This window comes from Lingula anatina, chromosome 2 (genome assembly GCF_051362555.1).
Source record: "Lingula anatina isolate TDL-2025a chromosome 2, LinAna3.0, whole genome shotgun sequence".
Lineage (NCBI taxonomy): Eukaryota > Metazoa > Brachiopoda > Lingulata > Lingulida > Lingulidae > Lingula > Lingula anatina.
Genome location: NC_141768.1, coordinates 13,636,352 through 13,650,082, shown reverse-complemented (window position 1 = coordinate 13,650,082; position 13,731 = coordinate 13,636,352). Strand labels below are relative to the sequence as shown.

Genomic DNA, 13,731 nt, shown 5'->3' with positions numbered 1-13,731 from the left:
ACGTCAACGTGAGAACCGTAAGGAAAATTCATATGAAAAGTTGGCAAAATGATAAAGTTTACGTAAATCTATCTTAAAACTAACTTATCCGTATACAGATAGAACTTTTCTTTTCATTTAAAATTTTATTAGCTAATACATTCATCCATAAAACGTGCCTAAATCTGGATTTTAGACAGGAAGCACTTACGCAAGAATCAGTGTTTCTTCCGTCTATGCAGGAAGATGGCCGCCACCAGACAGAACTGTTGGCAGTAGAAGATAAAAACATCGAATATAAAGGCCATGGTAAGATTATTTTTCATACCAACTGAATTGGTGACTTGTTTTGATGTGGTTTGGTGTTCTGGTCGCCCTGCAATATATTTGAATGTTGTCTATTAATGTGAAAACATGCTTCAAACCACGAGCTTCCTGTTGCAGTTTTGTTATTGCCACTCAAGTTTTAATAACAGCCTTGCTTTGTCGGTAGAAAGTAACAATGTGTTCGGATGATCCAGTTACACAGTGTGCTTTAATGAATACTAGCAGGCCCAACAGAGTTATTCAGAAACTCGTGTGTACAGTAACGTATCTATTTTATAAGGTAGAAATATTAATTTAGTACCGCGATTTTGATTCCTTTTTTACCGACGTTAATGCTAGTAGTACTTTTGAAATGAAACCACTCATAGGTGTTGTAGGTGGCATTAAAATCTACATTATCTGTCATAATATGTGATATTCTTTTTGTTTTGTTGGGCTTTTGACATTCAGTTGTGATTCAGCATAATAATTTCTTACATTTCACTGTATATTTCCTTCTGAATGACTGTCATGATTTTATAATAAGATTATAGAGTTACATCCTGCTACATAGTTATATTAAAAATTACAATCCAAATAAGCTAATATTTAGAATACTAGTGAAAGGGCAGAAACATGATGATGTTTGCATTCTTGAGAATTTGAACTCTGCCAGAAAAGAATCTTTTTTTTTTTTTTTTTTTTTTTTTTTTTTTTTTTTTTTTTTTGGGGGGGGGGGGGCATAAAAATTCATTATCACTGCCTGTCTTGATTAATGGTTATACATTTAAATATTTTTATTTTCTCATTTTGCCTGAAAATGCATCAATTTAAGAATGAGATTTACGCAATATTTAATTTGACAAATCCAATTATTCAAAGTTTTTTGAACCTTTGTTACAGCAAATGATGAAATATGGATAGCTAATGGTGATTCTAGGGCATGTACATTGAATTAGACTAATGTATGCAACGGTTAAGATAACACTTCAGATAATAATTCTTTGTTCTATTCTTCATCTGATATTCTTAGTACCAGTGGGCTCTTTGTCTGTAATTTCTTAAGTAAGGAAGAAGTTAAACAGAAGTCCTACAACATGAATTTGGGGCTCTACACAGGAGACAAAGCAAAAGCATTAGAACGGGCCAGTGTGACAGCATTAATGCACTGCATTGTGATCATATGTGACCAATTTTGTGCTAGAAGAGTTTTTTTTTTTTCTTTTTTTTTTTTTTTTTTAGGAGAAAGATATATAACAAGTTTATGATCTTAATGGTGCTATCAGTTTGTTGAAATTGGTTTATTATGCCACACTGAAAGCAGTATTATTGATTGAGTGCATTCTGTTCTGAATTCCCTGAAATGTTCTAGTCTGCATGATGTCTAGGGTTTTATTACTTTCACTGTGGGACATGGAAAGGTCAGACACCAATCTCATCTATTATTTATTAAGACAACATATTGTCATGTTCTTGTTATGACAGATTGAGAGGTGATTATTACTCATGATCAGCAAAACACAATTATAGATCCTGTGAAACATAAGAATGAAAGACAATTTCACCTCCATATTTCTTGTGGAAAAGATATTACGTTAGTCCAAATGAGCACCTGTTCAACCTGAATGTGCTGATACCCACAATACGACCTAGTTCTCCATTAAATTATATTTTTGTTAAATGTACCATCTTTTAAAAATATTTCAGGTAAACCAAATGAAGGTTTCAGAAAAGTGTTCAAGATTTTTTTTCTTCTTTTAATGTCTTCCAAGTAAACCACAAAATTTGATATAAATAGACAAAATGATTTGAAAGTTATAAAAGATGATGTTAAGTATATTCAACTTTTTTTTACTCAGAGTGAAACTCAGCGGAAGAGCCCCTCTTCCCAAGAACCCTCTAGTCCAGTACCCCAAGGAGAACGGAGTGATGGCCAAGGAACAGACAACAAAATGAGTAAAAGAAGTAGTATGAAGCAGATGAAAAAGAAGCCAGAAGACTTTCTGTTTGGAAAGGTCATAGGAGAGGGATCTTATTCAACAGTGAGTCAGTCATTCCTATGCCCAGAACCCCTTGACATTTCATGCTGAGTGAACTTTAACTTTTTTTAATAGTAATGTTTTGGTTGCATGAATCACAGAAATTTAATTAACTGGCACCTGTACCAATTCTGTGGTTTACCTGTGTATGTCAGACCTAACATTTTGGTATTAGGTCATTAGGAAGCAGTTTCAATTCGGTGCTGTTAAATGCTAAAATTGACATTAACCCTCCATTTCCTGAATGTGATTTTTTTAACGGGACTTTCACTGTTTCGTCAGATTCTTTGTCCTTAATTTTGAAATTTTGGCTTTGAAAATTACACTATATACCATTTAGGTTAATTGGCAGTCAAAGTGTACAATGTTACTCACACTAAGCCCTTTTCTAATTTAGGTATTTTTGGTTAAAGAAGTAAGCACAGGAAAAGAATACGCAAGTATGTTTTTTTTTTATTTATTTATATAATAAGCTTTAAGCATGGTAAAAGTGGCAGAATTCTTCAATGATGACTTGGTAACACTAAAGGGATAATATTTAAATCACTTTATTTTATTTGCATTCATCATCATCATTGCTCTTCGTCCCGCGTGGGACATAAGGCCACTTTTATTTGCATTACTGAAGATTAAAATGTTGTTCATTGTATTAGATTTTCTCTCTCAATTTCGACATGAATTTAAGAAAAAAAAACTTGTTTTCCGTTAAAATATTTTTATGTTCAGGAAACTTTTAAGTTATCACATTCCATCCGTTAGTTTAAATTAACATCTACAGAAATACTTATCCTCTCAAAGTAAAGATAATTTTATGGATTACCTGGAATAATTTAACTTGATTTGTGTATTTAATTTCATTTTTAGTGAAAGTACTTGAAAAACGTTTCATCATCAAAGAGCATAAAACGGAATATGTTCACAGAGAGAAGGAAGTATTTGCTATGATAAACCACCCATTTTTTGTAAGGATGTACTTCACATTTCAAGACATGGATAGGTTATGTATCCTTATAATATCAAGAACATTATGCAAATCCCATGGTTGTGGTAATACTCATTCTGTCATTATAGAAAATAGCTGTAACATTTGTTGTAAATAATTGTAAATGTCAAAAAGGTAGAACTTTTTTATGTATAGGAAATTTCTTCTTCTTTTTTTTTTTTTTAAATTTTCCTTCTTGCCTCGAAGGTCTTATCATACTTGTCAGTGGTGGTTATATAAACAGTACTTGAAATATGACTCTGTCATCAGAAACTGTCACTAGACTCATCCTTCAAAAATTGACACGCGTAATGTCAACAAAAAAAATGAAAGTAAGCAAATTTTTGCTATTTCACACTTCATGTTTTGCGTGGATACCCAATTTGGCATGTCAGTTGAAGCACCTAAAATATTTTTTTCTTATTTATTATATAATTTATTATTAGTAATTGTATACAATATTTGACTAAGGACTGTTGTGTAACCTTAACAGTGTGTGTAGACTTTTGTTTGAGTTATGCAAGAAGAGGAGAATTGTTTGAATATCTGAATAAAATGGGTTCTTTTAGTCTGGAACAGACTCGCTTTTATACAGCAGAAATTGTATCAGCATTAGAACACTTACATGGAAAAGGGATTATCCATAGGTAAGTAGAAAGCATTTATTGAAGTAGTCACATGATTCTCTTGAGATTTACAGTCAGTTATGGGATATATGTTTAACATTGTGTTGATGAAATAAAATGAATAAGTTGACAAATTAGATGGGGTAGAGGGCAAAAGGTGTTGGTATATATACTATCAATTTCTTGCAAATTTTTATTTCAGAGATTTGAAGCCTGAAAACATTCTGTTTGGTGACAACATGCACATACAAATAACAGATTTTGGCTCAGCTAAAATTATAAAAAGAGAGGTTCAAAACAACACAAATGAAGGTAAGGAATTTGAAAATAATTGTATAAGATTCATATCCAAGATCAAACTAATATTAATAGTTTTTGGGCCTGTTATGATTAACATCATTGTGATGTTATGTTGTCACTTAATTCATTTAGTGAAAATTTGAACTTTATTCTAGCAGCTAAAACTAAAAGATGCTGTTGTTATCATCATTATGTGTAAACAAAGTATTTTGAAAAAAAGAAAAAGCTGGATAATGATAATATCGAAACTAAGACTTTTAAGAAAAATTGCTGGCAGGGTTTCTGAGTACTAAATGGTGTCATTAAATTTGTGTTAAAACCATGTTCGTGGGTTCTCAGGTAAAGGAGAAATTAGAGAAACCAAATTTTCAATTTTTACCCCAAAATTGCAGTTATGACATCACCCGTAAGATGACATCTGTGTCAATGTTAATTAATTAAGTCACTGAACACTGAAGATTTATTTTTTTATCTAAAAGAATGTATGTTAGGCAGTACATAAGGAGATTTTGGAAAACACTAACAGTATCCTTAATATCTGAGTGGATCGATTGTTCACCTGTTACCATTCTTGTTTTAGACTCTAATGCTGGAAGGCGGCGTAATTCATTTGTAGGAACAGCTCAGTATGTTTCTCCAGAAGTGCTCACTAGTAAGACAACGTATTGCAGGTAAGTGTAGCTGGACTAGAAGAAACTATAATATTTAATAAAGTTATTTTTTAGTAAGAAGAAGGTGTATTAGAGCTGATAATGCTGTGCCTTTTCTATTCATATGCTAAAATAACTGATCGACTGATGAAAGATGCACAACAGTCCTTATCAATCAGAGCAATAGTTACAGTGAATAATTAACTTGCACACTTTATGCTTAAATTTGAATTAAAATGAATTTCTGTCAGCTTTTTGTGTGTATTTATAAAAACTTGATTATAAACTCTCTCTTCTTATAGCTCGGACTTATGGGCTTTGGGTTGTATAATATACCAATTATTAGGTGGATTGACACCATTTAGAGGAAGGTCAGTATATACACACACCTCTTTCATATTGGAATGAATATATAATCTTTGATGGTAATGAAATGCTAAGTTTATGGATGAATGCGATATTACATATGTGCTCTTCCGATTAAAAAATATTGGGTTTAGGAAATTATTAAGGTAACTGAAATGATTTTTAACTTTTATTCTGTTTTCACTGGTTTTAATTAAGTGTTTCATTCTTAGTTAAAATGTTTTCTGTTGGTGACTTGATTTGTCCATCATATTTAAAATGCTTCTTTTATCTTTCAGACATGAATACGAAATTTTCCAGAAAATTGTGAAAGTTGATTATGCCTTTCCTGAAGGATTTGATCCAGATGCTAGAGATCTTGTGGACAAGCTAATAGTAAGTACAATTGTAAAATTGAATACTGCATTATTGGAAAAGGTCCACTTCATTCTACTTCAAAGCTCCTTTGCCATAGATTACATAAGTAATTTTTAGGTTGCTGTTGTTTTTTCTTAAGAACTTAATTTGTGATTGCATTAATGTTACTTGTAGGCTTAAAGGGTATGCTACTTTACTTCTATTTGAGCCCTTGCTTTTCTGATATTAATTTACATATTTCTATAGCAACTGGATCCCACAAAGCGTATTGGCTGTGAGGAAGAAGGTGGTTATGGACCATTGAAGACCCATTCATTTCTCAAAGGCATAAAATGGGATGATTTGATCAATCAGAAACCCCCTTTAGAACCCCTAAACAAAAACAGAGACAATGACAATCTGTACAAGGATCTCAAGGTTGGTTAGCTTGCCATTTTCTACACAGTAATTATAATGACTATAGATTTGGGCTGTGTTCAGATTAAAAGTTATCCGTCCCGCAGGATCAATCTATATCTGTGAAGATTCTCACTTAAATGCACTCAGTATGATCAGCTTAATTGTCTGGCCACTTTATGTGCAATACTCTTTTAAGAATTATAATTCCTTGCAATAAGATGTAATAAAAGTTGTTTTTGTGTTATTTGTAGCCTGGTTATGATGAAATGCACATCAGTCAGCTGTTATGCAAGGTAGAAGTGGATGACAAGACAGACTGCATGCATGAGGAGAGCTTTGACAACATGTAAGTAACTTTTTAAGATTTGTAAACTGTCTTCGAATTAATGTTCTGAATCAAAGTCACACATGTTTGCAGGTATATATATGTAGCAATGGGGAACAAAATGCAGTTTTGAATTTAGTGAAGGGTAGTTAATATGTTGGCTGTTAAACTTTGAAATAGTTGTTTTGTAATGTATATTTCTGATGTTGAAATAAATATAACACTTTTGTAAGCAGTCAGGTGTTGGACAGAATAAAGCCACTTAATATGAATTTGACTTACTTTTAGGATGACAGAACAAGAGCATAGTGAACTGATAGAAAAACAGAAGCGGGAAAACATCTACCATAAGTTTGTAGAAAATCACTTAGTACTGAAACAAGGCTTGGTGGATAAAAAAAGGGTAGGCATGATTCAAGAATGTTTTCAGGAAATAATCCTGTACCAAATGCATATGTGTGTGCTCTTTTTGGAATACGACCATAACTTGGATATTCTTTAAATTTTCAAATGACCAGAACATTTAATTACCCAAAACTTTGTTAGTCTTTGGGAGTATATGACATATAGATTATTTATGTACACTGTAAAGAGAATACAGGAGTTTTGATAAAGATTAACCGTCTTAAATGTTTGGTAATCTTTTTAGGGTTTGTTCTCTAGAAGAAGGATGATGTTGCTAACAGAGGGGCCACACCTTTACTATGTGGATCCAGTTAATATGGTTCTTAAGGGACAGATACCATGGTCCAGAGAACTGAGACCAGAGGCTAAAAATTTCCACATTTTCTATGTTCATACTGTGAGCATCATGTTCTTACATTTTATGCCTTTGATTTGATGTATATGAGGCTGAAATAAGACAACTTTGCACATTTGTTGTTTATTTAAGGTTACAAACTTGCAGTGTATAACATTCAAGTGAGCTTTCATTATACAATGCATAAAAAATGCTCAAATGCATCTTTACTCAAATATTTTTATTTTCTGATTTTAGCCAAAAAGAACATACTATTTAGATGACCCAGATGGCTATGCTCTAGAGTGGGTGAAATCAATACAGGAAGTGTGGGATAGGTATTTTGGGACCCCTAAAGTTGTCAAGAAATGAGCCTCAAGAATACAGTGCAAGGAAAAGAGCAAAAAGAATTGGCCCAGGACGTCACATTTTTAGTCTTAAACACATGGAATGGACATCCCTGAAGTATTTCCTGGAATACATTTTCTTTCAGAGTCCTCTGTGTACAAAGATACGTTCCCAAGGATGTAGCTACTGGAATATATGTTTAAGTATAGGAGCTAGAAGGGCCAATTGTTTAAATCAATCCAAAACCTTGGGAAACCCAGGATGCTATCTGGTAGAATTCAAGAAGGCTAGGTAGCACCTAGCTTGTGACTTTCAGTGGTGTGTGTATCAAAAATAAGCCCACATGCACTGGTTGCATTTAGATGTAAGAAATCATTCAGTAGGCAAATGCTTGCAGTTATCATAGTACCCATATGGATGACAAACGTCCTGTTTTGTATTCTTGTTAGGTATATGTAAGATGTGCATACACAGACATGAACAGATATACATATTTATATAATAGTGGTAAAAGCAGTTTATTCAGCTTCTTGTCCTGTGGTTATGCCTTCTCCGGTTCTCTCAGTAAACTAGTGCTGCTTGGTAGATATTCAGAATGTGGAAGTTTTTGTATTGGCAGGACAAAATTGCCGATATGGTTTTGATGTATCTGGTTATGTATTTTGTGGTATTAACTGAAAAATTGGTATAACCATTATAACTCATTTTTCAAAAAGATGCGTATACATGATATATATTGGAGTTGTTAACTGTGTTGGTTACTCAGAGCTAGCATTATTCCTCGTGTATGTATTGTGCTTGTATAAGATGAGAAAGTAGTCAGCATTATCTAGACCTATTTTATAGAGTTAACTGTTGCAATTACATTACGTCTCTGCTATTGGATTGATTGAAGCACTTTGGAAAAAATATGTAGGCAAAAAAATGGAGAGTGGATCTGAAATCTGTTAATGGTCATAGCAGCCACAGCTGGGTTGTGAAGGATCAGTATTATAGCATATGTGTTTCTTTAGTGGGAGAATAGGAAATGTATTTGGAGCTGTGCTTTCACTGAGGTAGAGAGAAAAACGATGCATTAACATGGTACAGAACAATGTTTGCAATCTGCTTAAACCAGTTTTTTATTTATTAGGGATCTCAGCAGAAAAAAAATGCATCTGAAGATTGGTATCGGAAAAAACAATTATGGTGCATGGTGACAACAAATAAATCTGGGATATTATTTGGTGCCCCTTTCACTGAATAAGAGAAAATGCTTGAACCTCTTTAGAATTGTGTACTTGAAATATCTGTGTAGGTGCAGTCTAAGGTTTGAAAGCAACTTGTCTGTGAACAGTGTTCAAAAGAATTTTATTGATCTAGTCATTTTTATTTGTACAGATGTACTGACACAGTAAGGGGACTAGTGTAAATTATTGTACTTGTACATGAAACTAAATATAAACAATTGAATAAAAGATTACACTATTGAAGTATAGTTACCATGTGTCATTTTTTTTACTCTGTTCTATGCTTCATAAATATCCTTTGATCTGTTCTGCCATCCAGTGTTAGCCGACTAAGCCCAAGAACTTTAGACTAAGTGAAACAGGCCTTTGCTTTGAAACCAGTCATGCCTAGGGCACCAACAAAATTCACAACTGCACTAAATCACAACTACTTGTGGGGTACAAAAATTTCACCCTTTTCCATGTGGCTTTCAAGATGTGAAGGCCCTCTGGAAATTTACTGTTTCTTAAGAAAATAGGCAAGATGGTCCAATACCTCTAGTTTTCTGTGAGGCCTATGTAATTTTCCAGGGAAGTGAAAGCAGCCAGCTGGTATTGTTAACACCGTCTTTCCTAAGATGCGAACCTCAAACTTCATGCAGCCTCCAAAGGGGTTGTATGTCATGTTGTAGAATATGGTGCACCATGTACCAATACCAGGCATGCCTTGGCAAAGGGGTGGGGGATTGTGAGCTGAAAAGATAAACAATGGAATTGAATATATGTTTATTTATTCAATCGTTATTTCCATTTGATGGCTGAAGTATTCATTAAGACAAGGCTTATTGAGCAAAACTATGGATGTTTTACATTTACAAAGTTTGAGAGAATACCATTTTCAGGCAGTTTAAATGCATTGATGTTAATAGAACTGTTCATTTGATTTTCTGTTGTGCACTGTCAGCATAAAAGAGCAAGCAAAGCAATGCTTCAAATATTTGTGTTGCAAAAAGATACAAATAATAATAAGTAGACCATAAATGTAAGGTGCATATTCTTACCATCCACTGTCTGGTTAAGGAGAACTTTGTCGTTGATGGTAACAACAACGTTTAAGGTCTGGAAGGGACATTTGCAGGTAAAGATAAATTTAGATCAGTTTCATTGTACTGGGTCTACATTTAAAGTAAGAAACAACACATTCTAATATTCCAAGTGCAGATTTAATCAATAGTACCCGACTTTAAGAAATATAAAATTTTTCTTTAATCTCCCCCAGACAAAAACTTACATCATTTTTCGTATCCAAGGTGAAATTGGCGCAAACTGAACATGAAAAGATGGAATTGTTTTAGATAACATTTTTAATTCAACAAATATTTGTCACATGCAAATTTACTATCAAATACAATGGTAGAGATATGGTAGAAACGTTTTACATATAAATTGCTAAATGGCTTTACATGGTGTTCTCACTATGCACATCCTTCCAGGTGATTATTTTTTAAACTTGTAATTTTCTTATACCCGACAATCACTCACCAGTATCGTTGATCTGCAATGGCTTAAACACCGCTTGGACACAGCAACCACACTTGTTTCCTGAGCAGCTACATCCAGTGCCATTACTGGATTTGGTCATCACATCCTCTGTCCTCAGCGTGTGGTAACCAAACCGTTCGTTACCATTATCGGACGTTAGCACATGGTAACCAGATCGTTCAATGCTATTATCAAACTCCCGCATGACCCCCCTAAATACTGATCCCGGTTGCTGTCGGACCTGGTGCATAAGAAAATAATTTCGACCGCCTTCCTTAGTGTGAGAACGCAGAGGATCCACTCGTTGCACAGGACGCATGTAGCGCTGTATGATTTGTGGGTGCAGGTGGTTTCCCGGGAAGTAAAAACAACCAGCTGGAACTCTGAGTAGTGTTTGTGTTAGGAATCGTAACTCGTATCTCAGGCATCCCCCTAAGTGCCCTGGCTCGTAACTCATGTTATAGAATATAGTGCACCACGTTGCCACGCCAGGTAGACCCGCGCACAGAGGCGGTGGGTTGACGGCTGAAAGCAAAACCAGTTAAATTTAACTATTGTTCTAATTGGTTTTTCTAACGAATAAGTACATTTAATGAATTAAACTTTCAGGTGATGTATGTATACATTTGGATTCTCTTATTTTACAGAACAGTATCTCTCTCTCTCTCTCCCTCTCTCTCTCTCTCACACACACACACACACCGCGTTTTGTACCATATCTGTACTCACAGGGTTAAGTCCTTACCAGATATAGTTTCATTAAGTAGGACCGACTTGTCAACGGCAAATACCACGTTAAGTTCCTTGAGAAAATAATGAAAGTAATTTTTGCATGTATTCATTATCATTTCAATATCATATAATTATGTATCTCATATAGTTCGAGATATATTATTTTATCTATAAAAATCGGATATGTTATCCACAAAATGGGTAGCCTGTTACTTGCAATGTTACCCACATATGTTATCTATGTGTGATATGTTGTCCACGAATAAAAAAATATAATAACGTAATTATTGTACATAATACTTACGTCTGTCACTTCATCCCATGTGAAGTTGAGACATGCTGAAAAGAAAAGAAAATTCACAGATCAAGTTTTATCCCACAGATACAGGGCCTCGGATACGAAGCCGAGCCTCGGTTCCCTTGACGTGGGGTTCGAGGCCCGCTCAAGGAGGGAGGGAGCATAAAAAACAAAAATGTATAATTGAGTAAAGCAATAGCGGCGACGTTACACTTCTTGCTGATAATTCTGCCGAGAAGATAGCACTTTATGGTCAAAAGACAGTGCATGTCGTCATGCCGGGTTAGCTATTGACTCCATTCAACTTTAATATTGTGGTGTAGCTGGTAAAGGATAGAAATCAACGACCATCCCCACCTAAGCATCATTTTAAGGACTTTTAAGTAAACAGAAGGTAGTATTACTGACGACGCAGTTTTCGGGGCCCACTCAAGGGCCCCCAAAATTATGGAGTTTTGGAGGGCCAACGGTGCCATTTGGTACGGTTTAGAACTATGATTCAGCTAGTCAAAATTCTAATTTTGAGAGGAGAATATTAGTTGGATTTTTATTTTCAGAAACCGAAGGGGGCGGGGGGCAGGAATCCCCTGCCCCCCCCCCCCCCCTTCCTAAATTTGCAGTTGACAAAATAAAACATACTGTAGCTTAGAAACCAACCTTTGGCCCCGATCAAATTTTCTCATAAATAAACGGATCAATGTTTTGCAACATGGAACACCGTTTTCCATGACGCAGGATTACATGCTTAGATAATAGACTACTGTATCCTTGGATGATAGGCCCAAACTGTAAATACAAAATCAAGATTTTGAGTTGTTTGATAAGGAATTCAGGACATTTCGGTTGAAATTTTACTTCGATAAAGTTTTGAAAAAAATGCATTCCTCTACCTGGCTAAGGCCACCAAACAAATGGCAAATCGAGGAGGGTTCTTCAACGTTTAACATTAAGTTGACCATTTGAAAAGCAGTAAGCCATAGTTACCTGTACTGTCAATAGCAAGTGGCGGGAAGACAATCTCGGCACAGCATCCACACCTTGAAGCCAAACACTGGCATCCATTTTCTCGGATAAGTACCGCGTCGTGGGCAAACTGTCGTTGCAGCTCTTCCAGTGAAATGTCTACAGCTGGAAGAAATGGTTTTACAGGCAAAGTCGAAAGTTATAGGCGCAAAATATCCGACAGATGGATTCTGATTTTGTGTGATCTCTACTGTCAACTTAGCCTGATTAGTTCAATCAAAATACCGTCTCTAAATGCGTGTTCTACATTATTACCACACCATAAGTAGGCTCATCATTGCCTCATCTCAATTTTTTCTTCTTTATTAAAATTTTAATATTAAGTTTGAATGTTCTAAAGGTGCCATATTCCAGTTAAATGATAGTCATCAATTACAAAATATGCTTTATTTTAGTACTAGAAAGCTCTTTATTCCTTTGATTATTTTACCAAAAAAACGTAATTCTGAAAGTGTTTCAGACCGACTTTTATACATTTAACGATGAATGTTCTTTTTTGACGCACAAAATCAAATGACATTTTTAGCATTATAGATTGGGGAGGGGGCAAAATGATTTTCATTTCGCCTGAGAATGAAAAAGAAAGTCGTTTTCTCTTCTTTTGATATAAAAAGTCAATAGAAAGTCGTTTCATGAAGAAATTAAGACCACTTTATTATTCTTATCCATGCTCCAAGTTTTATAATAAAAAAAAACTGCGGAAGGGTCGAGAAAGCATTATTGAATTTTACATGCCATGCTCTAATCTTTAGCCGACTGATGCAGAAATACTATTAGGCTGTCATGTTAACAATTTACCTACCATGATCGGTTCTAGGTGAGCTACTGCCAGCTGCCCTACACCAACATACGTCTATGAGTAGTAGGCCTAATATACAAATAACAATACACGACGTTAATTGCATGGTACTGAGATTAATATTGGCCCTTTTTTGTTGGGTCGTGGTCCTCCTGGCACAGCGATTTGACACAATGGTTTACTACGCATCAGCTTCTATTTATATATTGTTAGAGAGATTGAACTTTATCCTTATTGACTGTTTAAATGATGTTAAGTATTGTGTCAATAACAATGTCAGGTAAATTGGACATTGATAATACACATTTCAGATCGTGAATTAAGTTAATGGCTGATTGCATGTTTATTAATGGTGCTGTATCTAGTTCACGGTCACATCTATAAGGACATTGATAACAGACATTTCAATGCGTGGTTTGATTTAACAGGAGATATCTTTTAATATAACCTTGGACAAATATATTTGGGACCACGAGATGGCACCATGTGATCTCAAGACGAACGGAGTATCTGTCTTTCTAGCACGGGGCTCAGTCTAAGTGTTTTGGAATTTATAACCAGGTACAAAGTTTAAAACGATGTTTTCAACAACATAAATAAATAATAAGCTATGGACTTCTTCAGCCATGAAAGTACGTACGTGCAAAACATCATATTACGGCCCGTCAATTTTTCAAACGAGTAAGGCGCCTCGACTAGTTTTTATATTTTCC

The 13,731-nt window shown here is 34.7% G+C and overlaps 2 protein-coding genes across 2 annotated transcripts; one reads left to right on the top strand and one right to left on the bottom strand.

The window, feature by feature from the left end:
* Positions 1-156: 156 nt before the first annotated feature.
* On the top strand, positions 157-8,893 carry LOC106155605 (3-phosphoinositide-dependent protein kinase 1). The gene is made up of 14 exons (XM_013530505.2): positions 157-288; positions 2,145-2,327; positions 2,722-2,764; positions 3,189-3,326; positions 3,809-3,953; positions 4,135-4,244; positions 4,813-4,903; positions 5,185-5,253; positions 5,527-5,623; positions 5,852-6,022; positions 6,256-6,350; positions 6,618-6,732; positions 6,979-7,131; positions 7,327-8,893. Exons 1-14 carry the CDS (start codon positions 286-288, stop codon positions 7,438-7,440), a joined length of 1,527 nt encoding a protein of 508 aa, XP_013385959.1. The 5' UTR covers positions 157-285; the 3' UTR covers positions 7,441-8,893.
* Positions 8,750-13,203, bottom strand: LOC106155606 (uncharacterized). The gene is made up of 8 exons (XM_013530506.2): positions 13,022-13,203; positions 12,181-12,324; positions 11,203-11,237; positions 10,912-10,969; positions 10,167-10,691; positions 9,916-9,950; positions 9,686-9,743; positions 8,750-9,377 (listed from the first exon to the last, which is right to left on the bottom strand). The coding sequence occupies exons 1-8, from the start codon at positions 13,122-13,124 to the stop codon at positions 9,142-9,144; spliced, it is 1,194 nt and encodes a 397-aa protein (XP_013385960.2). The 5' UTR covers positions 13,125-13,203; the 3' UTR covers positions 8,750-9,141.
* Between the last annotated feature and the right edge of the window lie 528 nt (positions 13,204-13,731).